Source organism: Xyrauchen texanus, chromosome 46 (assembly GCF_025860055.1).
Source record: "Xyrauchen texanus isolate HMW12.3.18 chromosome 46, RBS_HiC_50CHRs, whole genome shotgun sequence".
In the NCBI taxonomy this organism is placed as follows: Eukaryota; Metazoa; Chordata; class Actinopteri; order Cypriniformes; family Catostomidae; genus Xyrauchen; species Xyrauchen texanus.
The window spans coordinates 27,023,534-27,049,875 of record NC_068321.1 but is presented as its reverse complement, the minus strand read 5'-3'; the positions used below and the strand labels follow the sequence as shown (position 1 = coordinate 27,049,875).

At 40.7% G+C, this 26,342-nt stretch overlaps 3 protein-coding genes across 7 annotated transcripts in view; all 3 read right to left on the bottom strand.

Moving 5' to 3' along the window:
• Positions 1 to 14,024, bottom strand: part of LOC127638185 (GRAM domain-containing protein 2A-like) — a 40,702-nt gene extending 26,678 nt beyond the window's left edge. The window contains exons 1-2 of the mRNA XM_052119609.1: positions 13,816 to 14,024; positions 3,288 to 3,409 (exon numbers count right to left, since the gene is read on the bottom strand). Of these exons, the coding sequence (XP_051975569.1) occupies positions 3,288 to 3,403 (116 nt within the window). The 5' untranslated portion in view covers positions 3,404 to 3,409; positions 13,816 to 14,024. The remainder of the gene's footprint in view (positions 1 to 3,287; positions 3,410 to 13,815) is intronic.
• Positions 1 to 26,342, bottom strand: part of LOC127638174 (neuronal acetylcholine receptor subunit alpha-7) — a 320,680-nt gene that overhangs the window by 70,182 nt on the left and 224,156 nt on the right. The window lies entirely within an intron of this gene.
• znf609a (zinc finger protein 609a) overlaps positions 21,408 to 26,342 on the bottom strand; it is a 134,603-nt gene continuing 129,668 nt past the window's right edge. For all 4 annotated transcript variants that reach the window (XM_052119573.1, XM_052119574.1, XM_052119575.1 and 1 more), the window contains 4 exons: positions 25,845 to 26,247; positions 25,249 to 25,584; positions 25,044 to 25,122; positions 21,408 to 24,700 (listed from right to left, as the gene is read on the bottom strand). In XM_052119573.1, the coding sequence (XP_051975533.1) occupies positions 25,049 to 25,122; positions 25,249 to 25,584; positions 25,845 to 26,247 (813 nt within the window). In that variant the 3' untranslated portion in view covers positions 21,408 to 24,700; positions 25,044 to 25,048. The remainder of the gene's footprint in view (positions 24,701 to 25,043; positions 25,123 to 25,248; positions 25,585 to 25,844; positions 26,248 to 26,342) is intronic.

The following is a 26,342-nucleotide window of genomic DNA, read 5'->3' as shown; positions in this document are numbered from 1 at the left end:
TGTTTGAGCAAACAGTCTGAATGGAAGCGTGCGTTCTGTATGAACCGCGACCCAACCCTGATCCAGAAACCCGTCAGAGGACAAGATCAAACTTGTATGAGCAGGGAGTAAAAAGACTGAAAATAAACTCAGCACTTCTTTAATAATATTGACATATTACAGACAGAATGTCTGGGATTTTATAGTGCAGCTGTTAATACGACTACAGGAAGTGTTTTAGAGTTGTTAAACACGGAATGTGCGGCTGAATCTCATACTAGTACATAAAACTCGGATTAGCCTGTCCCAAATCATAAAATGTTAGAAAACAGCATGCTAATAGTGCTTAGATTACTAGACCAACTTTATATCATGTGTCTTTAACTACTATGTACTTACGCATTTGCTACAATGTATTTATTATTTATATATCTGTTTGTTGCATTGTACTTACATTTAAAATACCTGCATTTAGTTACATCTGTAGTTACACGGTTAACCCTTAACCTAACACATCCCAACCCAACTCTTTACCTAGCCCAACCCTTATCCTAAACCCTTAACCTAGCCCAACCCTTATCCTAAACCCTTAACCTAGCCCAACCCTTATCCTAAACCCTTAACCTAGCCCAACCCTTATCCTAAACCCTTAACCTAGCCCAACCCTTATCCTAAACCCTTAACCTAGCCCAACCCTTTCCCTAAACCCTTAACTTAGCCCAACCCTTACCCTAAACCCTTAACCTAGCCCAACCCTTATCCTAAACCCTAACCTAACCTATCCTAACCCTAACCTAGCCCAACCCTTATCCTAAACCCTTAACCTAGCCCAACCCTTATCCTAAACCCTTAACCTAGCCCAACCCTTATCCTAAACCCTTAACCTAGCCCAACCCTTACCCTAAACCCTTAACCTAGCCCAACCCTTATCCTAAACCCTTAACCTAGCCCAACCCTTATCCTAAACCCTTAACCTAGCCCAACCCTTATCCTAAACCCTTAACCTAGCCCAACCCTTATCCTAAACCCTTAACCTAGCCCAACCCTTACACCTTAACCTAGCCCAACCCTTATCCTAAACCCTTAACCTAACCCAACCCTTATCCTAAACCCTTAACTTAGCCCAACCCTTATCCTAAACCCTTAACCTAGCCCAACCCTTATCCTAAACCCTTAACCTAGCCCAACCCTTATCCTAAACCCTTAACCTAGCCCAACCCTTACCCTTACCCTAAACCCTTAACCTAGCCCAACCCTTATCCTAAACCCTTAACCTAGCCCAACCCTTATCCTAAACCCTTAACCTAGCCCAACCCTTATCCTAAACCCTTAACCTAGCCCAACCCTTATCCTAAACCCTTAACCTAGCCCAACCCTTATCCTAAACCCTTAACCTAGCCCAACCCTTATCCTAAACCCTTAACCTAGCCCAACCCTTATCCTAAACCCTTAACCTAGCCCAACCCTTACTCTAAACCCTTAACCTAGCCCAACCCTTATCCTAAACCCTTAACCTAACCCAACCCTTATCCTAAACCCTTAACCTAGCCCAACCCTTATCCTAAACCCTTAACCTAACCCAACCCTTAACCTAGCCCAACCCTTATCCTAAACCCTTAACCTAACCCAACCCTTACCCTAAACCCTTAACCTAACCCAACCCTTACCCTAAACCCTTAACCTAACCCAACCCAACCCTTACCCTAAACCCTTAACCTAGACCAACCCTTACCCTAAACCCTTAACCTAGCCTTTACCCTAACCCCTAAGTCTTACCCCTAAACCTATCCATACCTCAAACTCCGTAGCAGAACATGTGAATCTTGAAAGTTTTGCAGAACAACATGTAGTTACACAATAAGTACATTGTATTGTATGTATTTAAATGTTAGTACATAGTAGTTAAAGACACCTAATATAAAGTGCGACCGATGTACTATTTCCATCGGATTGTCAAAGATAACGTGGAGCAATTTTTTAAAATAAAATGTTGTTTTATGTGTTCTAAATACACACAATTATATAATATATAATTTCACATAATTTGATTGGCTTGATTGGAAATGACAGCCAATAAAAAGTGACACTTTTTTCACTTGGTTAGCAAGTACACTAACTTTTGAACAAACTTTATTGGGGTTAAATTAAAAACAGTTAAATCTATATATAAAAGACATTTGAAACAAGAGGTTGATCGATATGTCGATGCAGATCAATCAATGCATTTTGCACTTTTGATTTATCGTCAAACGGTACACTAAATCGTACGTAGTGGGCGTGGCCACTTTTACTAAAACAGTTATAACTTTTGAACAGATTGAGATATTATCACCAACTTTTTCACACTTATGTATGGGGTCATTCTGAGGACACGTGCCTCTGCCACTTGGTGGCGCTATAATAATTACAAATATAAAAATTGGCTCTAACTATGGAACCGTTGGTCCGAACGATTTGAAATGTTGCATGCAGTGTCTTTTGCCAATGTGCCATCAAGGTCTATGAGGACAATCGCATATCTTGAAAAATATGGCCACCATCAACCAATCAGCTTTCACAAAGAAACACATTATTCATATCAAATGATAGACCTCTTTCTGAATAACTTTGCCTCAAGAACCAATTGTGTGAATCAAATAATTCATAAAATATTTAAGATTATTTATCAAAAATACTTTTTCGAACTAGTCCTAGGCCGTCCGCCCGATCGGAACCACACAAGTGCAGAATAATTGTCTGGAGTCCCAATATTAATATTTATCAAAAATGTTTGAACTTTCGATTTATCATTGCAAAGGTACACCAAAACGTACGTAGGGGGCGTGGCCACTTTTACTACAACGGTTATAACTCTTGAATAGAATGAGATTTTATCACCAAATTTGGTACACATATGTAAGGGGTCATTCTGAGGGCATTTTGTATCTCTGCCTCTTGGTGGCGCTATAATAATTAAAAATCAAAGAATGGCTCTAACGATGGAACCGTAGGTCCCATCGTCTTGAAATTTTGCATGCAAAGTCTTTGTCCAAGGTCCCATCAGGTTCTATGAAGACAATCGCATATCTTGAAAAACATGGCCGCCATCAACCAATCAACTTTTATTTGAACTAGTCCAAGGCTGTTTACACAATCGGAACCAAATCAGTGCAGAAAGGTTCCCAGGAGTCCCAATCTCAATAATTATCAAAATAATTTTGAACTTTTGATGCACTGTTGCAACAGTACACCAAAACGTACAAAGTGGGGATGCCCACTATTGCTTAAATGGTTAAAACTCTTGAACGGAAGGACATATCGTCACTTACATGAGACTCTGTCTGAAGTGGGTGGGGCATTGGGGGTCGTCCTCTTTCTGAGGGTCCATCAGCTCTATTGGGGTCACCAAGCAGATGTCATCACCCTGATCGATGAGCCCCGTCATAATGATCTGTTTAGAAAAAGAACAACAAATATGGGCTCCGAAACCTAGTGATCCACACTGAAATTTAATGAAACACAACTGTCAAACATATTGAGCAACACATAATCTACACATATTTATTCGTATGCACTTATACATCGCCTATATAGTCAGCGGCCTTCTAAGGCAGCATAATAAGCAACATTTCAAATTCAAGACGGACTGACCTAGAAAAGTGATTCAGATCTGATAATCCTGAAAAACCCTTCCTGTAATTTCAGTCAAATGTTTTGTTGAAGAAGAATGCGTTGTCCTTTTTTATATCTTGGATTTCCCTGACATTAGATATCCGACACACATTTTAAAAAGTGCTTTTGTCCGATTTAAAACACCAGAGGCACATTTTCCTACGGTAACAGCAGCCTTAAAGGGACAGTGCACCCACAATTGAAAATTCTGTCATCATTTACTCACTCATGTGTTGCTCCAAACCTGTATTGACTGTAAAATGTTAGGCAGAATGTCCAACCTTTTGATTTACATACGAGTGGATGTAACGTGGATGGTGATTTTTTTGGACTGCCACTTGAAACTTTCGTCATATGGAAAAGAGCAGCTTTCTTTGTGACAAGCACCTCTTTTTGTGTTTCACGGAAGAAGAAAAATCAGTTTGGATTGGCATATGGGTTGGGTGAGCTATTCCATATATCTTAGCAGCTTTTGATGGAAATACGTCAATAGAAAGAAGGTGGAGGCCTCAATCATTCTCTGTTGAGTAGAAAAGAGCTGACAGCGTTTAAACGCTCGGGCAAGTGATAACAGCTCACCTCGCCACACGCACACAGATCAGATGCTAAATATAGCTCGCCAACCAAGAGTCATATGTAAGACAAAGAGAGAATGAGAGAACTGAGAGAGACGTGTGTGTGTGTGTGTGTGAGAGAGAGATCAATCCGATACCGCACTAAATATAGAGGTGTGACTGACCACAAACACTCATATGTCTGACATGAATGCTTTAAAAGGCCCCAACAACTAATTGATAAACATCCTGAAACACCTGCGTGACTGCTGTGTGCATTTTCCATTCCCATTTTTGATATGTAGCTAATAGCCCCTAGGAAACATGCAAAAAAGACCAAACCGTTTTCCTGAAAATCGATGTACTCCTCAATGTGGACAGTGCGACTATGTTGTGAAATTCTAAATAATACCAAGCTACAGAAAGTCAGATTTTTTTTCATCAAATTGTTTATTATGTTTCCAGGAATGTTTATCCATGATACAGACACTACATCAGCAATTAGATAATGCAGCAGTCAATATAGGATATTTAAACTGAAACTGAGCATACAGTCCAAGTACGTGGTCATTGTGTTTAACAGCGTGCCGTTTCACGATAAATCGCTCAAATTTTACAAATGGCACATCGGATGAATCTAGAGACTAATCTTTTGACTCAAACAGGTATCAATGTAAAAACGTAATTAGGTTTCTTACTAGATTAAGTTTCGTTGGCGTTTCTCCCAAACACAAACTCAGCTGTGGTCAGCGCCATGTTGTTTGGTCACATGACTCTGTGCATTGAAAGTTTAACCCTTTACTGACAGCACAGTGTCTCCTGAACTGAGATCAGTCAGTATAAATAAAATTAAATTACACGTTGCGTGTAGCAAAGCCAAAATACAACGTCCACGCACGAGGACACGGGGCCGCACAAGGTTAAAAATAGAAGACTGGAGGAGGTTCCTCCCAGGTAAAAGAAACGGTTTCTTCAACTACGGACAATTTAACATCCCAGGGGTTTATTTTTATTTAACCCTTAAATACATGGGTGTTTCACCAAACTTTAGAGACCCAGGACTTATATATATATATATATATATACATATAAATGGATCTAAAATATGCCCAGATAGTGTCCAAATTTTAAAACATTTTAAAGACGATTAGAAAATGACAGAAAATAATATATTTTCCGATAAACTTTGATGTTTTATTTTTAATATATCAAAGAGATGATGCAACTAATCTATAACAGGATTCATTACTTCCACACTGACATTTAATGAAACACAACTGGCTGTCAAACATATTGAGCAACACATAATCCACACATATTTATTTTTCATGCACTTATCGAGTCTAAATAGACGCACAACTTACATCGTTTCAATAGCAATCCCAAATGACAATAGTTAAATCATCCCGTTCATGTGTTAAACTTGCTATAGTTTATTTGCATGTTGTTTCTTGTGACTCCAGTCAGGTCTCCTTAGCAACCAAATTGGCCCGGTTGCTAGGGAGGGTCTGGGTATCTCAGCGAGTATCGACGCTGACTATCACACCAGGAGTCGTGAGTTTGAATTCAGGGCGTGCTGAGTGACTCCAGTCAGGTCTCCTTAGCAACCAAATTGGCCCGGTTGCTAGGGAGGGTCTGGGTATCTCAGCGAGTATCGACGCTAACTATCACACCAGGAGTCGTGAGTTTGAATTCAGGGCGTGCTGAGTGACTCCAGTCAGGTCTCCTTAGCAACCAAATTGGCCCGGTTGCTAGGGAGGGTCTGGGTATCTCAGCGAGTATTGACGCTGACTATCACACCTGGAGTCGTGAGTTTGAATCCAGTGCGTGCTGAGTGACTCCAGTCAGGTCTCCTTAGCAACCAAATTGGCCCGGTTGCTAGGGAGGGTCTTGGTATCTCAAAGAGTATTGACGCTGACTATCACACCTGGAGTCGAGCCAACCAAATTGGCCCGGTTGCTAGGGCGGGTAGAGTCACATGGGGTAACCTCCTCGTGGTGGTGATTAGTGGTTCTCGCTCTCAATGGGGCATAATAACGAAGACTAGATTATAATATTGAGTTTAATATAAGAGGTCAGATTGTTCTACAAATATTCAATTAACAGTGTTAAAACTGCCGAATGATAAAATCTTGTATGGTACTGTTCCTGCCAGTTACATTAATAAAGACTTTATTCATGTTAAATATGACCAACAACCAAGAGATAAGGCAGATATACATAATAATTAAAAGATATCAAAACATAGAGACCGCAGAAGACTATACAGTCCAAATCTTCACTTTTATACCTCAAAAAAATATATAATATTTATGCCGTTGTTGAAAATGTTTCCCAAAGTAAAACCACCACACTAGTGTGTTTTTCAGTCTCGTCTTCTACGGTTTAAAACATTCAGCTTTTAAAAAGATCCCAGACCGGATAAATATTCCCAAACAGGAAGAGGCAGCAGACATCTCCTGGGGGTTGCATGTTTTTGATGTCACTCCAGCTTCTGTTTCTTATGATGGCAAAGGCTCTGAAACATTTCATAGATCAGAACAGCAGCTCAAAATGTCACAAGCTGAAGTTCAAATGGTATTTTGGGACAGACGGATAGACTGATAAGACTCCTGATAGGCGCTCTATCAGTTGAGCTATCACACTATTTGATCGCACTCGAACAGGCTTGTAAATGTAGTTGGATTTGTATTGCAAATGATAAAATCAGTCATACGCTTTGGTGAAAGTGTTTAGATGTCATAAGATTTGAGTGAAAACTACATGTTTTTGAACTGAAAATCTAAAGGCGTTTTAATCGTGTTTTGAGTGAAAGTCGTTGTAGCGCCTCTAGTGTTCATTTAACGCACAATGAGCCGCTTACATTTACATTTTAGCAGATGCTTTTATCCAGCGTGACTTACAGTGCACTTATTACAGGGACAATCCCCCCGGAGCAACCTGGAGTTAAGTGTCTTACTCAAGGACACAATGGTGGTGGCTGTGGGAATTGAACCAGCAACCTTCTGATTACCAGTGCTGTGCTTTAGCCCACTACGCCACCACCACTCGCTTAAAATACATTTTCAGAAATGTAGGTAGAGTAACGTGATTCCCTGAAACCAGGTTGCATCAAGTGCAAAAAGGGAATTATTAAAAGTCAGAAAAAGGTCTGAAAGTTGAGACCGGAAAGTCTTGAATTTTTGAGCTTTGAGAGTTCTCTTTCATGCACCATGTGACTTGAGACGCTCCAATTCTTTGAAGTCATTCACTAAGACCTCTTCAGTCAGGTGTGAGATTTTACTAACACGAGACATTCGCATCACCATGGTAAACGCCTAACAAAAGGTTGCATGTGGATTCCTTGACTGAGTTTGTGGCGTCTACGCGCTCATTTCTCAGGTAAACGAAAGACCAGAAACGTCAACCTAGACCTGGATTAAACAATGCTTTGTAGAAGTTCACAGAGCGGCGAGATGCTTTCAAGAGTTTTTAAATGCAACATTCAAACGTAGACATCACAAACTTGTCCATCCAGAACGTAAGCTTGTGTCCAAAACAAGAGCTTGACTGAAACAAAATCCAACATGTTAGCCGGAGACAAATTGGGCAGCATAGGTTATTAAAATGGTGCTTGCCCAATTACAACTCACTCATCACAATGCTAGGATGTTCAGGCTGGTTGTTAGGTGGTTGCTTACTGACACAAAACATCACACTCTTAAAGGAAATATCATCATCAGTAGTGCATGCATGGACTGTCCGCGTGCAGCCTAGTTTTTCCTAGAATCGCGGACAGTCCGTCTCTGCGCGCCGTCTGCACATGCTCCTGCCGTTGACTGCGCTAAAAGAGAGTATCATAAAGCAGTTGCACTGCACATGTGTTGAACACATCCTTATGTGCTCATGCTCAAAAAGTATGCTTTGTTTTTTTGCATGCCGGTGCGTCTCGCACACAATGTGCATGAAGCAAATTACATTTCGTCAGGTCTCGGATGGTGTCCGTGCAGCCTAGTTGTACTAGACACGCGGCCAGTCTTTGTGTGTCTTTGTCGACTGTGCTATAGGAGTGTTGTAAAGCAGTCATAGTGCGCATGCCTCGAACACTTCCGTACAATGTCGATCAAAAGAGTATACTTCGAAAGGCTAGCATGCTTGATTGTGCGCGCGATGTAACAACACGTTGAAAAACGAAGATTTATCATTTCTCACGATTTATCATCCGCCAGCACTAATAAACCAATCACATTTTTTTTTCCCAATTTGTAACGGCCAATTCCCAATGCGTAGTGACTCGCCTTAATCCGGGTGGCGGTGGCCGAATCTCAGTTGCCTCCGCGTCTGAGACCGTCAATCCGCGCATCTCATCACGTGACATGTTGAGCGCGTTACCGTGGAGACGTAGCGTGTGTGGAGGCTTCACGCTATTCTCCGCGGCATCCACTCACAACTCACCACACGCCCCACCGAGAGCGAGAACCACATTATAGCGATCACGAGGAGGTTACCCCATGTGACTCTACCCTCCCTAGCAACTGGGCCAATTTGGTTGCTAAGGGGATCTGGCTGGAGTCACTCAGCACGCCCTGGAATCAAACTCACGTCTCCAGGTGTGATAGTTAGCGTCAATACTCGCTGAGATACCCAAGCCCATACATTTAAAGGTAACAGATAACTTTTTGAGGACTGTTGGGTCATCTCCACGTTCAGTTATAGGTTGGCGCCAGTGTTTTTGCCACCACTTCCGTATACGTTGTAGGCGTGTGACATTGCCAAAGCTTTAGCACATCCTTCAATGTACAATGACGGAAATCACACATCTTCGTCAGCGGAGTAGGGAAACATATCGTTGCCAATGAACACCCCAATCGCTTTAGGAATTGTTTAATGCCTGTCCGAATCAGCACTGAGTGCCTGATTAAAAAACTAAAGGGAGTGTGTTCAGTTTCGGCTCAACTGCGGCTCTTTCCCCGGTGATTACGGTGTAAATGATCATATGTCGATGTATTACCAGTATACAACACTCACGTCGAGTGATGTCAGCCAACAGTGCCTGTTTTGTAAACTGTTTGTGCAAACTGTCACCTCCATTTATGCTTATTTTAAAGGAGGGACGAGTCGAAATGAATTGTTGTGGTGATCAACAATAAGCCACAAATGCTGTCGATTGAGGTTAACTTCTTCTGAACTTGGACAATTCTTTTAAGGTGTTATAAATGCCACAGCATGTATATAATTGGGCAATCAAGGTACTGTACCTGTACAACAGGTGTTCTTGAAAGTGAAAGCTCTTGTGGTTACAGTAAGTTAGAGGCTTGTTCAAATGATTTACCCAAACTATGAGCAAAATTAGTAGTGATGATTGATTTATTAAACACCACTAATACAAAATTAATAACAATAAGGACTAGTTCTTTGCACGTAGAACGTGTCTAGACAGTGACTTGTCAAGAAGATAAACTGGCAGAATGAGATCTACAAGGAAGCATGATTTGGAAATAATGCAAATATAAGGAAATATCAACGCCCACACCTCACTCTGCATTAGAAAGCGACAGCTTGCGTCTATGCACCAGACCAACAATGACTGACATTCAGCTATTTATTAATGGCATTACTGAATGTGAGATTGCATATACAGTCAGCGATGCCTAACGGTGGGTAGGAGGCGAACAAAGATTTATGCAACATCACACCCACGCATTACTAGCAAAGACGCATGCATGCTCGACTGAAAGAGGCAGAGACGCATTGACATGTATGTAAGCCACACCTGGTGTATAAATATTGTCAATGCACAACCAAGCCCTGTTAGAAAAATTAAATAGTGTAGCATTGCTCCTCATTTCTTCATAACCTCCTGTCTGAGCCAAGACAAAATTTGCGAAATGCGCCAAAATGTAAGAAATGCACAAAATTTGCTAAATTCAATCCAGTGAATCAAACTGATACACTCAATTTTCTGTTATTTGAATGGAAATGAAAATTCAGTCATTATTTACTCATCCCTGTGTTGTTATAACCCCATATTACTTTATTTCTTTTTCTGAACACAAAGGGAGAAATTGCGAATAAATTTTGTGCTTATACAAAAGTATAATTCAGAAGTCTTAGGCTACGTCTACATTAATACTGGATACTATTGAAAATGGCGTTTTCGTTTCCAAACGCTCTTCGTTCACACTAGCGTTTTCAAGCGTTTTCCAAAAGTTGCTCGTCCACACTTAAGACGCTTAAACAGAGACGCAATCGTGTCACTGCGCATGCGGAAAATACCACTGCATATACGGTGTGAAACGCAATCGTCCTCGTGTTGCGTCGCCGGACGCCAATTCCGAGTAATTTCCCGTCGCCTCTGAAGGAACGCAATGTGAAGGTTGTACAAAGTAACATTTATTTTTTAACATCACTATCAAAGTGAGTATCGGGCACAACAGCGCCGCTATAACACAGGCCGGCTGCCATCTTGATTGTTTTGGTTGGATAGATCACATGACTAAATATGCGTCATCGTTTTACAAAGCATCCGTTTTCACAGTCCACACTACGACGCCAAAACGGCGTTTTCAAACGTATCCACTTTGGAGTGCGTTTTCAAAAAGCTCCGTTTTCGCGGACAAAAACGCTGTCTCGGTGTGGACGGATGGCCAAAACGGAGAGAAAAAGATGCGCTTACAAACGAAAACGTATCCGTGTGGACTAGGCCTAATTAATTATTCATGAGACTCATGATTGTTATGAAAGTATACGATAAGATTTGATGAGAAACAAACTGAAATCTACGTGTAAATGTTCATGGACAGTTGATTTCCTGTGTGCGTTCATGCAATGGCACGAGAGCAACACTTCACGCACCCCTCACGACATTGGGGCGTTCAAGTGAAAACTCGTTTTGTTTATCTAAAAACAGCGATAGTGACAACAGAACACAAAACAACTGCACAAAACAGAAAACAGAACTTACTAAACATGTCTGAAGAGTTTATAGTCCAAGAATTGATGCATTTCTATGCCCAGCCTTATTTTTCTGAAAGTTGAGTCGTGGCTCAGCAGTTCAGACGCATTGAGCAGTGCTGATCATGTAGCCAGCCTACGTTTGAATCTGACTCAAAATGCAAAATTACACAAAGTCAAAAATGTCCCCAAATGAGGTCATCTAAGCATCTACACATACACATAAATAACTGTTTTTAGCATGTTGCCAATATGTGAATACGTGTGTGCATGGAGGTGGATTGTGTACAGTTTCCGAAAACACAAACATGCATAATATTTGCTTTTGAAACAGGACCCAAACATTACTGTTTGATATCTCATTCCAGCAGTAAAAGTAGCCGATCTGACCACAAAGCCACATATTCCACTGTCACTGCGACAAGATAATCGGTCAAACGCTACGTGTACACAGCAAACACATTACCACACATCAGATCATAGTCTGCGGAGCATTACTCTTGCCTAATGCAGTAATATCCTCCTGTTAAGATTCGTTTTTAATAATAGATACTAATTATAGCCATAATGTACACAAAAGGGAAGGGGGGGGGTGTAAGCTCTCTAAAGAAGTGTCAGGGGTCAACAATTGTCAACAGCATTGGAAACCCGTCTTCAAAAGTCCACGTCATAGGAGAAATGGACAGTCTGCCTTTATTTCTGTCCAAGGTTGTGTAACTTATCCAAAGACAAACACCATTACAGTCAAAGCAAAGGGCTTGGTGTGCTTTTGAGCATATGGAGACGGATATCACGTCAAGTGAAAATGGTTGTAGACGAATCAAAGCATCAGTCGCATTCTACATAAAAGAGGCGTTAAATTACTTTCCGCAACTCTACTTAAGTTACCCAGTGGCTGTTCGAGCCTTTAAGACAACATGAAAATGCATTAACGAAATAAAACTCCAATTGTTATTTATCTTTAGCATTTTTTAGTTCAGTCTTTTAGCAAACATGGTTAACAGCCCCCATGAACTGGCTTTTAAGGAATATTCCGGGATCAATACAAGTTAAGCACAATCAACAGCATTAATGGCATAACGTTGATTACCCAAAAACTAATTTCTACCCTCCTTTTCTTAAATAAAAGCACAAATGTGTGTTCCAGTGAGACACTTACAATGGAAGTCAATGGGGGTCCATCTGTAGCACAGACACAAGACATAAACAATATGATTTTACTGTAATAAAACCACTTTCTGTGGAAAGATATAAACAATTTTACAACTTAGTTGCCATGACAACAACATAACGCTATAAACGCTAAAACAACCTTAAAAAAACGGCATTATAAGTGTTTCACCGTAACCTCGATTGTTGCTATCTTTCCAGAAATTATTTTTGTGGTAATCAACATTATGCCACAAATACAGTCAATTAAATTAAACTTGTGTTATACACGTAATATACATGTAAATAACTCGCCAATTATAATATAATGCAGCCTTAATGTAATTCAAAAGTAAAAACAAGCACTAGTTTGATTGGTAAGAATATATCAAACAAAATACAGAACAAAAACGATATGCAAAATGTAGGTAACACTTTATAACAACTTAGTAACACTTTGTGTGTTACTCATTATAAATGTTCCTATTAGTAATAACTACAGTACAGCAGCTCCACGATTACAGTTAATAGTATTAATCACTTGTTAACATGAACACTGTGACAAAGTGTGACCACACACATTATATAATGCTTAACAGATCATTCATGTTCATAAACAGCTTTAACCCTTGTGCGACCTTCAGGACATTTTTTATCTTTTCATTTTTGTTCTTTCGATCATTTTGGCCGTTAACGCCAACACCATAAATATTGCCAAAGTTGTGTATTTTTGGGGGAATTTTGATATTTCAACCTCAGTTGCTATAATGCATCTAATGCATCATAAAATCATGAATTATATGATATTATACTTCCATTCTGGAGCTCTGGCTTCAACATTTACATGTTTAATATGTTCCACCAGATGGCGCCATTTTCCTCATGTTTATCCTATGGAGCAAATACAAACTTTTCCCCTATTCTCGGTTTACTGTATTATAGAGACCTGCAGGACAGCTGAATACATGATGCAGATAAAATTGTGTGTGTGTGTGTGTGTGTGTGTGTGTGTGTGTGTGTGTGTAAAACAACAGTGGCATTATGTAAACAAACACGCATTTAAAGGGTCAAAATCCTGAAAATGAATGAATATTTGGTAATTATGATCAGGACTGGTGTTGGTTAAAAAAATGAACTCACTGAATGTGGAAAATAATATTAAAATATATTATTATGGCAGTTTTTTGACCTAGACATTTTGTCCTCTAAGGAATTGTTATTGACGCACAAGGGTTAATTACATGTGATTAATATATTTTCATTTATTGGCTACTCATATATGAATGTACATGAAGTATTGATCTGTTAAGCATTATATAGCCAAATCTAACTGTTGTTCATGACCTATTAATATCAATGAAGGTTGTTATAAAGTGTTTCGACTGAACTGAGCTCGTATTGTAATGAAAACACTGCAAACGTGGCAGAGAGTAATGCCATGGATGTACCATCACATGTTTCATTTAGAATCGCTTTACAATTATGATAAATCTAGTATCTTCCACTAAAAGCCAATATTATTCAATAATAAATATGAAAGCGGGCTTACCTTCAAAGAGAAATCCAGTCCGTCATTTCATAACAAACACGGCTGATGTATGTCTCCATCAAGGTCACTTGAGTGAATTCAGATGTGACTATCGAATATAAACAGCAAAACATCGAAAGCAATTCGCTTCTTTATGCTTCAAGCTGTGAAAGCTACGGTGCGCTCAAGCAACGTGAAATAAAACGGACCGGTTGCGACTTGTTGCTCCGCCGTACGGTCGCAAAGAGGGGCGTGGCTTGTTCCGTTAACCCCGCCTCCTCTCAGTGTAACCACTGCTGCTTCTGCAGTCAAGGACGTGAGCGGATGTACCTGCGAACCCCTTGTGTAATTCCACTTCCTCTCACATTATCCTCTTTTTGTCCTCATCTGTAGGTCTCCAGATAGCACACGTACATCTCCGAGTTGCCTGTTTTAGATCTTTTCATCTGGAAAGCATCACAAGCCAATTAACATCTGATAAACATCTTAAAAAGATCACATTCTAAATCATAAACGTCTCAAAGACATCTGATGAATGTCTTATTGACATTGAGACACACTGATTGGCATGCGTGTTATAGGTATATTGTAAACACACACACACACACACACACACACACACACACACACACACACACATCAAACAGAGGTCTGAGTGATGCAGGCATGCCATCAGGGTCATCAGCAGCACTTAGCAAATACATAATAATCAGGTAAACAAAAAAGTAATATATAATGTAATAAATATGCTTTTATTAAAATGAAATGATGTGGGGTGTTGCTAGGACAAATTTGGGGCTCGAGCTCCGATTGATTTTAGTCTAGCCCCTATTGTTTTATGTTCGGAAGTGAAACTGAAGTGGGAATTATAGAGCAAATGTAGTTATTTACTGAAGACGGATTGTTTACTGGCTAAATCGTTGTAGATTAGAATACTGTCGCATTAACTATGTCTGATTCGCCAATTAAGAACTCGTTTGAGTCGATTATTTTCAATGAAGTGCTCAGACAGGTCCAAGTACGTATAGCTGCCGGCCGGAGATTTCCAAATGGGGCGGGATCTACCAAAGGGGGCGTGATTATTCCAAAAGGCGGTTGCACCAACTCCAAAAGGGGGCGTTTATTCCAGGGGACATAACAGGCATGCAAATGAGGAGGTTAAAGGTTACAGCCTCTAGCATCAGTCGCTAGTGCGCCTCGAGGTCAGGGAGTGAGGTTTACACATACCGCACAGTTATCACATACCAGCTGACTCCCGTTACACTCACCCCCCTATAAACGTCACTCCCATCAGGGTCACGGCACCACTGTAACCGGTCCTGCTCGACCAGCTCCGAGCGGTGAGGCAGGTGCGCTAACTAGGAGGCTAAAGGCTACTGTCTCTAGCATCAGTCACTAGTGCGCCTCGAGGACAGGGGAGTGAGGTTTACACATACCGCACAGCTATCACATACCAGCTGACTCCCGTTACACTCACCCTCCTATAAACGTCACTCCCATCCGAGTCATGGCACCACTGTAACTGGTCCTGCTCGACCAGCTGCAAGTGGGATTCGAACTGGCATCAGCCGGCATGGGAGGCAGGTGCGCTAACAAAGAGGCTAAAGGCTACATCCTCTAGAATCAGTCGTTAGTGCGCCTCAAGGACAGGGGAGTGAGGTTTACACATGCCAACTATCGCATACCAGCTGGCTCCAGTTCCACCTATACCAATATCCCTGATGTTTCAAATCCTAGAAATGCCCCTGCCCAGATAGCACACGTACATCTCTGAAATGTATGTTTACAAGCATTTCATCTGGAAAGCATCACATTACATTAAAATCTGATCAGATTTACAAACATTCCAAATCTTATATGTCTCAAAGACATCTGATGAATGTCTTATTGACATCCAAGAGGAAATGTTTTATAGATGTAAATGCAGATGAGCAAACAACCTAAAAAAAATGTCTTCCAGATGTAAACGCACACCTAAAATAGACATCTTGGTGATGTACGTGTACTATCAGGGTAAGATAAGATACTGAATCTTTAATAAACTAGCTCCAAGTAACCAGTTTTACTGTAATAACATTAACTAAAATTGTATTACCATGCATTTTGGACATGTACCATTAGCACCAATATGTTATTTGATGTAACATGTAAATAGCATGGTAAATTAATATAGTAACCATGGTAAATACCATTTGATTTTTTTTTATAACTTATTAATGCCATTTCATATTCTTGAAGGGGCATTATAAATTGCATTGATTATAAACGGAACACATCATTTTAGAAGGAAAAAGGCTCCTGTGGGCTTATTACAGTGTCTGTTTGTGTTTTTAGCACACCACGCGCTTGCAGGGTAGGTGGGAGAGCTCGCGCCTGGAATTCTAATCGCGCACGTGCTTCGCATATTAAGCGGCCAAAAACATCACGAGGACACCACAAGGTCCCTCACATAGTCTTCAATAACGAACGCATGTCACATGACCCATTTCAAACACATGGCTTTTCGCGTTTTGAAATATGATGGAATATGTGGACCTATTTTCAACGGTCACACCCAATGAATGTATGTTGTTTTTCTTTTCTCGTGAGATTGGTTTTCGTCCAGCCTTCAGTTCTCACGCGGGGTTTCCATGGCAACTGCACAATCCTCACGCATGCGCGGCTTTCATTCCTGCGCTGGTCACCTGATCGCTCGAGGCGGGGGAAAAAGAAGCGCGCCAAAAAAAAAGTACCTCAGGGGCAGAAAATCAGGCCTCGAGAGCTAAAACAGACGCAATTTTCTCATTTTAAATGATACATGGCTCTCAGAAAAGCGAAATAAAGTAAGTTCACACAACAAATGATAGGTTTAGTTTATTTTCCAGCAATCAAGCTGCTAAAATTAAGCGCCCCCTCTCGAATCTGTGCATCAGGAAGAGTACAAACCAACGTCTTTTCTCATCGTAAGGACAAAATGCTCGAGGTACTTAACTTATACACAATTTTTACATTGGTTATGCTTATCAGCCATTATCTAGCTAAATTAACTGTATTCCAAGCCTTTATTACCAAAACACAGTTGAAAATAATATAATAATTACTTTACATTTAACAAAAATTTAACACCCATACCCTGGAAATTAACTGTACACATGTTTATTATTTGGTGGATCAAAAATATGCCCAGGAACTGGACAATATTGGATAAAAGCAGCTTATCTTCATTATAAGGCAAAAGGACAAATCAGGTAAAGGACAGCCTCTTGTGGTGAAAGTATGATAGTACAGTTTCTCATCTGGCTAGTTACAGTATAATAAACATAATTGATCCCTTTCATTTACCCTTGTGTGATAATAAAAAAAAAATAAAAAAGTTACTCAAGAGGTTCTTAGAGGAACAAAATGGCCACAAAAACTGCCATAATAATATTAGATATAAATATTATTTTCCACTTTCAATTAGTTAATTTAACCAACATCAGGCCTGATCATAACTACCAAATATTTATTCATTTTGAGTATTTTAACCCTTTAAATGCCAGTTTGTTTAAATAATGCCACTGTTGGTATTTACACACACACACATACACACACACATTTCTCAATACACACCTACACGACACACACTGACATCCATCTCAACACACACACACACACACTTTTAGCTGCATCATGTATTCAGTTGTCCTGCAGGTCTCTATAATACAGAACACAGTGAATAGGGGAAAAGCTTGTATTTGCTCCATAGGACTAAACATGAGAAAAATGGCGCCATCTGGTGGAACATATTAAACATGTAAATGTTGAAGTCAGGGCTCCAGAATGAAATCATAATATCATATAATTCATGATTTTATGCTTTAATGGCACTGGGATCAAATATTGCAGTTTTAATGGGTTTCAATGGGGACATTTTTTGTCCTGAAGGTCCTGAGTGTAGCTATTTACTGTATTATAGATGTATTATAGCAACTGAGGTTGAACTATCAAAATTCCCCCAAAAATACACACCTTTGCCAAAATGTATGCCGTTGGTATTAACACAGCCAAAATGATCGAAAAAACAAAAATGAAAAAGAAAAAAAATTCCTGAAGGTTGCACAAGGGTTTAAGGATTAGTGCACCCAAAAATGAAAATTCAGTCATTGTTAACTCACCTCTGCGTTGTTATAACCCTATATGACTTTCTCTGAACACAAAGGGAGATATTGTGAATAAATGTTGTGTTCAGTGATGTCATACAATGGCAGTTTATGGTGACCACCTCTTCAAGCTTCAAAAGAACACTAAAGTATAATTCAGAAGTCTAATTAATTATTCATGAGACTCATGATTGTTATCAATCACATTTATTTATAAAGTACATTTAAAAACAACACATGTTGACCAAAGTGCTTTACACTAACACAATTTAAAATACAGTCACAATTAAAACATGCACAATATAGGCAAGACAATAACAGTAAATGTAAGAACAGTTATAAGCAATAGAGTAAAGATGAGTCTTCAACTGAGACTTAAAAGACTCTGTGCTATCACATGATCTAATATGAATCTGCAGACTATGCCAAAAGCCAGGGGCTGCAACAGAGAAGGCAGGATCCCCTTTGGTTTTCAAACGGGATTTAGGGACACTGAGGGTGTTTCCACATATAGTAGATTTTAAGTGAACCAAACCCAGTTTGGTCAAAGTAAACCAGAAAGGGAACCGGCTGGAAATGACCTCAGTGCTTTTGGTGTTCACAATGTAAGTGGACTTAAGAGGACCCAGTTTCTTTTTTGGTCCTCTTCACATGAATGTGGTCTCAGACCCCTTGTGGTTCACACCATAGCTCCTTATTAACTCAGACCCCATTGCAGCGGTCACGATTATGACATTTGGCTGACAATACTTTTTCATAATTAATTGCGCTTATGATTGATTATGATTATGCATTTGTGTACATATGCTTATGACAGGTAATCATTGATGTTTATATTATTTGAAATCATATAATAAAATGGAGCTATACGATTACTTTAAATCTTTAAAGAATATTACATTTCTCATTAAAAATGATTGCACTGGGATAGAATTACATTAAACGTAATATTTTGATTTTATATCATTTATGAAACCCAGACAACACCGGCAATTATGTGACTGGGACAGGCCGGGTCTTGATTATACACACCCATAGACTGTAAGAAAAGATGGACGACGCCCCTTCGCTCTTTTCCATTGGTGAGAACTGAAGTCGCCAGTGTCCCGATATGGCGCTGACATCTTGGGACTTGAGTCTGCGCAGTTGCGATTTCGGGACCAGACCTGCGCAGTAGTGAGCAGGAAGTAAAGCCGCGAAATCAAGGCCCAGCCCTCACTCTCGCTGAATCAATCACAAGCACACGCCCCTTTTGACTTTTGACGGTGTGAAATAATTAATTATAGAAATTTAGATATTAAATTTAAAGCTCCAATCTCCTCAGTCCTCCGAAGATCCCCAAAAAAAGTCAGTTGATGCTTCAGTGACTACTTCGCTCAGAGAACCTGTCAATCACAGCTGTCAATCATGATGTCACAGCAGCGTTTTTATAGCATCAAATAATTAAAAACAAACTTATTTTGAAAACAAACACTTGAAATGACATCAACGTGATAGAAACGACAGTAAATGACAGAAACTATCTTTGGAAAAAAGATATGTGAAGTGTAATTTAATTGTTTAGTTGGTCTCACGTCCTGTTGAATAACATGGGGAGGCGGGGCTTATGACCTATACTAGGACCAGTCACCGGGGGGCGATCGAGACGTTTTGGCTTCACTTTTGAGGGCTTGTGCGGCTCACTTGTACACACCCGGTCCCTTATCAGGCTAATTAAGCATCTGAGAGGGATAAAGGCCAACTCCGAAAGGTGGTGCGACGAGAGGGAGATTGTTTACTGTCAGCTGACCATCATGTGTGTGTTTGTGTCTTTTGTTTAAGTTTTTAATTAAACTATTATTTATATTGTCAAGCCGGTTCTCGCCTACTCCTTTCGCTTATATTCCCTTTACACTGGTGCCGAAAACCCGGGAAGGAGGAAGGATACGCCGTAGTAGAGTTCTTGCCGCTACCATCCACTCCAATGGAGCAGCCGTGGTCATCCACCGGGGGACGGAGGAGCCCGGCCGCATGGAAGCGGAGGAACGGCCACCGACCGCGAGGGGAGAAGGTGCTCCAAACCTACCGCCTGGAACGGTCAAGGCCTCTGCCAGGGGCGGAGGAGTCCCCTACCAGCTGCTGAGCGGGGAGGGGCTCGTTGTCGACCGCCTGGAGTGGGAGAACCGCTTCCAGTGGCGGGGGAGAACCCTTCTGTTCCCAGAGAACGCAGCGGGGCGTTCCGTCTATCAGGGGCTGGAGGACTGCCTCCAATCTGCATGGGAAGGTGCGGCTGTCATCCGTTAGAGGGTGGAGGAGTGGCTGAGGACCAAGCTATGGCGTATCGGAGAACTGGCGTGTAAGTGTTTTTTTCATCTCTCTCCCCTCTTTCTCTCCCACTGCCACTCCGCGTTGGCCTTTTCCCTCTCTTTTAAATTTTAGTGGTTTTTTTTTTTAGGGGGGGGGTACTACACTGTTACAGGAAACATATTGTGCATTTAAACATGTTTCTTTATCTCTCATCTTGAGAGTAATGGAGCAAGCAAGCAAGCATCTTTTCTTTCATGTCATTAACATTGTGTGTATTAGCCAAGAACATTTGCCATTGCACAGTGAAATTATAAAAATAGTCACATGTCTGAAGAGTTTGTAGTCAAAGAACTGATGCATTTCTATGTTAATCTGACGGTCCAAAAATGTTTTAAAAATAAGGCTGGGCACAGAAATGCATCAGTTCTTGGACTACAAACTCTTCAGACATGTTTAGTAAGTTCTGTTCTGTGTTTTGTGTGCAGTTGTGTTCTGTTGTCACTATCACTGTTTTTAGATAAACAAAACGAGTTTTCTCTTGAACGCCCCTATGTCGTGAGGGGTGCATGAACAGTTGCTCTCGTGTCCTATCATGAACACACACAGCAGATCAACGGTCAGTGAACATTTACACTAAATAACACATCAGATTTCAGTTTCTCATCAAATCTTATTGTATTCTTTCATAACAATCATGAGTCTCATGAATAATTAATTAGACTTCTGAATGATACTTTTGTGTTCTTTTGAAGCTTGAAGAGGTGGTCACCATAAACTGCCATTGTATGACATCATCACTGAGCACAACATTTATTCACCATTTCTCCCTTTGTGTTCAGAACAAGACAGAAAGTCATACGAGGTTATAACAACACAGCGGTGAGTAAACAATGACTGAATTTACATTTTTGGGTGAACTGTCCCTTCTACTGGCTAGTATAATCATAGAATTACAATAATAGTCTGTAACCACAACTTTAAATAAATGAGATTAAAACATACTTCTTTTATTTAATTCAATATTGCTTTTGCATTTCTATCACAATCTCACAAACCCCCTGTAGTTCCATCATGAACCACTAGGGGTCCCGCTCGATTAAACCTTTCATTGGCCCCTCACACCCCTCACTCCCCTCAAAACACCCCTCACTCCACATTCGACTCTTTCAGACAGATAAGACACAGATTAACAGGATCGATTGTCTCATAAAAAGATTTATTTTCTGCCTAAATTTACAAAGGCAAGTTACAGTATTGTAAAAAAAAAAAAAAGTAGCAATTTACACTTTACATAAGAGATCCCTAGGAACAGTGAGTGGGACAGAGGCAGCGAGACAGTAGGCGGGGAAAGAGCGAGTGACTGTTTACAAAGAGAAATGTATCCAAAAACAGAAATGAACAGGTGTAAACATCTTTCTTTCAAGTACCGATGACAGACACGGAGCCGCTGCTCTCTGCTGATATGGGGTGGGCGGGGCATGAGTAGTGGGATGGATTAAGGGAGGGGCCTAATACGATTGGAAAATAGAAAATAAAAACTAAAAAGCGAAATCGCTCTTCTCTTCCCATGAGGATCGCACAGGGCTATTTAAGCACCGTCTGAAACAAGTATGAACAAACGTATGAACTGTTAAAACAAAACCGGTCGCTTCATCTTCCTACAAGGTGAAAACGTACTAAAAAAAAACAACAACAAAGAACCCTCAAAAAATAAATTAAAACAATCAAGCGCTTTTTTCCTCAACAATTATGAAACAAGTCACCAGACAGCACAGGTTTACTGGCTAAACACGCAAATTCAGAACAATTAAAAGTGAGGTTATTACTATATATAAAAATTTTAACTCTCTTATTAACATGTACTGCGTGGCGGGACGTCGTCAAGTATGTGTTAGAATCGTTATTGTTGGTGCTGCGAGTAGACGTAGCAAAAGCAGGTCCTAAAACAGCATATAACATGTTACGGTGTCCATTGAAAATGAGAGGATAAAAAGAAAACTTGGTTCTGGCTCGAAATGAAACTAGGATTATGAACGCATGTATTTAGGCCTCGTTAGCTTCAAAACAGACAAGGGGATCTGGCGGCTTGAAATTAGCCTTCTTAACCAAGGAGCAAAGAATCCACCATACAAATATTCAATATCTGCTGATTACTTTTCCTCTTTTGCAATGCATCAGATGAAATATAGAATGAGTCCATCCCTTCTTTGTCTCACGACAAAGATGAAAAACAAATGGTCATGTTTAGCAGGAAAAGCCGCTGCACAATAAATTAATTGTGTTACAAAAAAAGCCTTCTTCCCTGTAGCTTTCAATAATCAACTCTCCTGTATGGAGCTGACAGCGATGAACATGCCAGTATGATTTCAAATGCTCTGATTTAAATGATGCTCTCCTGAGAGTCTAATATTCAGACAGTAACTGCATGATGATGAACTGGAAAAACCCGCCCAAGATAGCACCGGACTCTTGTTGTTAATTCCTCCCCATTTTGTCTTTTCTCCAATAAGTTGGGAATAAGTTCTGAAGGGGTGCAGACTAAAAATCCCTTGACGGCATTAAAACCGATCTTATTTCAGTATGCAAGTAAACACAAAAAGTAAACTGCAATAAGACGTGCTTTTAAAAAGTTTAAAGCGGAGTGGAACTGACTTGCTGTTGAAGAGGAGGGGTAGAAAAAGTAGTTAAAAACACTTTCCAATATAAAGCTGTTATACCAGCTACACGTTGATACTATGTCAACAATGGTAGAAAAAAAGGCTAAAAGACACAGAACAAAAGTAAGGATATCCGATAGCATCCAACAACCTTTTTAAAATAATTCCTTTTGTACAATATATACAGAAAAGCACATAGTGAGGGAGAAGAGGAAGGACGCCTGCGCATGTCGCTTTGCTCTCTGTTTGGGTTAATGCTTTTACCAAGTGCTGGAATATACCATGCAAACGTACAGAAGAAAGTGAGGGAACGTTCAAAAGCCTCTTTTCAATCCTGGGGTTCAAGCAGCAGTAGGCAGAGGGCATATTTCTTAGCTACGGTCTTCCTTGTTTGGTGCTCCGTGACTCTGTGGATCAGTTTGGACCAACCCAAAATTGAAGTCCATACGGTGGATGCTGGCTCTAATCCGCTCTTGGCATTATCAGATCGTTGTAAGCCTTGAAGATTTGCCCTCGGACTTCACTCGTGCATTCTAGTATGAGATTAGCAAGCAGCATATCAATGTATCCGTGAGTGAAGAGTTCGGTTTGTTACCAGACAAACACAGTTCAGTACAGTCTGGTAACTCTATTGGCCAACACACATCTTGTGCTCCAATCGACTGTCTAATCACAAGAGCTGGGCTTGGGAACAGCAGCTAGCCCTGTGTCCACACATGTACACCAATGATAACAACGTTCATGTAGCAACACAGTATGGAAACAATCTCCAATTCCATAAGTCCAGTTTGAAACTGAAAGTTGTCGCCTTTGGGGACACTCAATGCCCGAGCATCTCTGAGAGCAGCCAATGTGCCATCTTCCCTGCATGACCCGGATTATCCGAATGTCAGAAGCCCGTAATGGCACCAAAACACAGGCCATTGCTGAACCACCCAATAATGAAGCCCTGCCTTGTCCTCTTGAGAAAAAAAAGCATCTACAGCTTGACTTGCACTGCAAAATGCCAAGCAACTGATGCTGAATACCCTTGGCGATTTGCTCATCATACATAACTGAAAAATGAAAATAAACGAAAGGACATAAAATATAAAAACTTAACACTAAAGACAGAGGAGGCGCGTTTTAAAACAAATGCCTTAAAAAACAGATGATACAGTCAATCGGGGCTCAAGTACAGTATGTGGACACAATGGCATCACAATGGTAAATGTAACTGAGTTTACTGCCCTGAATGATCTGAGGGATCTGAGTGAAGAAATCAAGACTTATCCACTTGCATAGTCCACAGAGAGAGTGTGAAGGATTATGTATATGTAGAAAGCTGAAAAGCGACAACCAAGATACTGGGATCCTTCTCTCAAGATAACCCCCCCAACAGCAACATTGTAATCCTCAAGGCTCTACAGCAGCAGTCCGGAACAGTAGCACTTCACGCTTTCCATAAAGGCCCATGCTTTAACACAAAACTATGTAGTGACTTCTAGAATGTCTTTGTTTTCCGGGTTCATTCAAGACTTCCCACACTCCGTAGGTCCATGTTTAGGAGGCTTTGCGCATCGTGCGAGGTTCTCTGCAGACAGAAAATGTCTCCTCTCTCCTGAGTATGTAGTCAGCAGCACAGAGAGGCGGGCGCCTGGACGTGCGCTTCCAGAGACTTGCGGAGGTGGGGTGGAGTTTGATGATTACGTGGAAGGCTGGGTGGGCATCCACTTTCCTTCTATGACGATGGTGGTCAAAGATCAATCAGGAACATCATTGAACTGATGTTATAACAAGCTCCACACCTTGCCCTCCATGTGAACCAGTCACATGTCTGCAAAAGCGGCCAGTCACTTCTCCCTAGAGATGCAATAGTAATACATCTGATTAGAATATCAAATCTCAAAATGTATTCTCAAAATGACACTAATTTAAGAGACTATTTTAATGATAGACAGCACACTCTGTATTCCATCTACTTTCCATTATACATGAACAAGAGCTATAATAGTGAGTATTCAGAGGTTCTGCAATGTTTTTGTTTTGCCCCCAGAAACAATTTTTACCACTAGAGGACAGAAAAGACTGTGTAGTACTACTCAGAGAACTTCATTCCAAGGCTCTGAGAGAATCAGTCAGGACCACTAGACAATGTTCCAGATGAAATGTGGATAGCTTTTTTGTAAAAGATAAACACACTTACCATTCTCACCTCCGTGCTGGGGGGTATAGTGAGGGGGCAGAGGCCTGTTGACTGGCAACAATGGCTGAAGAGGAGATACCTGTGAGGTGGAGAAAAACCTTAATTATGTATCAGTGCATCAAAGGTCAAGGTTAATCTTTGCACCCTTAGCACCTTCATTCAAAGAAACCTTGCAGAATGTTTCATATTTTATAAATTAACTCACCTGTAGCATAGGACAAGTCATACTGTCCTGGGAGTAGTTGGTAGCCCAGGTGATGGTGGGAGGGCAGGATTCGCTGAGAGGGCGAAGATCTTGGACGTTCGCCGTCTCTTTCCCTCTCACTTCCACTTCTATCTCTTTCATGGTGCATCCTTTCACCCACTGTTGGCGATTTGCTCTTGTACTGGCTAGCATGCTGATGCAGGATGTCCAAGGCTTTGGACTCAGATGCAGACTTGCCACTCACTGTAGGACTAGCACGTGACTTCTCGCTCTCTTCACCATGGGGCATCTTATTGCCATATGGGGAAAAAGAGTATCCTGGCGACAGGTACGACGCTAAGAGATGACATTGGTGTTAATTATGACCTCTTTATATATAATATAATGCTATCAGTAAATTAAACATATTTTCTAAAATAATTTGCATTATTTTTGTAATACAAAAGCATCATGGACAGTATGCAGATGCTATGCTGAAATTTGTGCCACATACACTGTGCCCGAGATACAGCAGCACACGGAAAAGTAAAGTATATTTTGGCATTAATACCCACACAAAAGGTACTTCAAATCATTTAGCTCAACTTTGTACTTACGAGGGTAATTCTGCATCATCACCCTGTATCCGGGATGGTTGGGGTCATAGCCCTGGCCATAGGGGAATCCATGCATGTAGGACATATACGACTGGTGCTGCGGCAGAGGTGAGGAAAAATGCAGGTGTGCTCGTGGGTCTTTGCTGACTCCTCTATGGTCCTCTGAGGCCGATGAGGTTCGTGGCTCTGTCCCTTCCTTGCTTTCCTCTTTAGAGGGAGGGTCTTTAGGACGCTGCCTTTCATCTTTGCCCTTTCTGTCTCTCTCACGGTCTCTGTCCCGGTCTCTGTCCCATTCACGCTCACGATCCCGTTCTCTCTCCTTCCACCTTTCATCATCTATCTGTTTCTGAGCATCGGGGTACTTACTGGGGTAAACGTAGGGCCACAGTCGGGAGTCCGGCTCCTGGAAAAGAGAGTAGAATTTGAAATACCTATTATGATGGAAAACTGAAAGGTGAACGATTTTAATATCTCTAGAATAAAATTTCACTTATATGA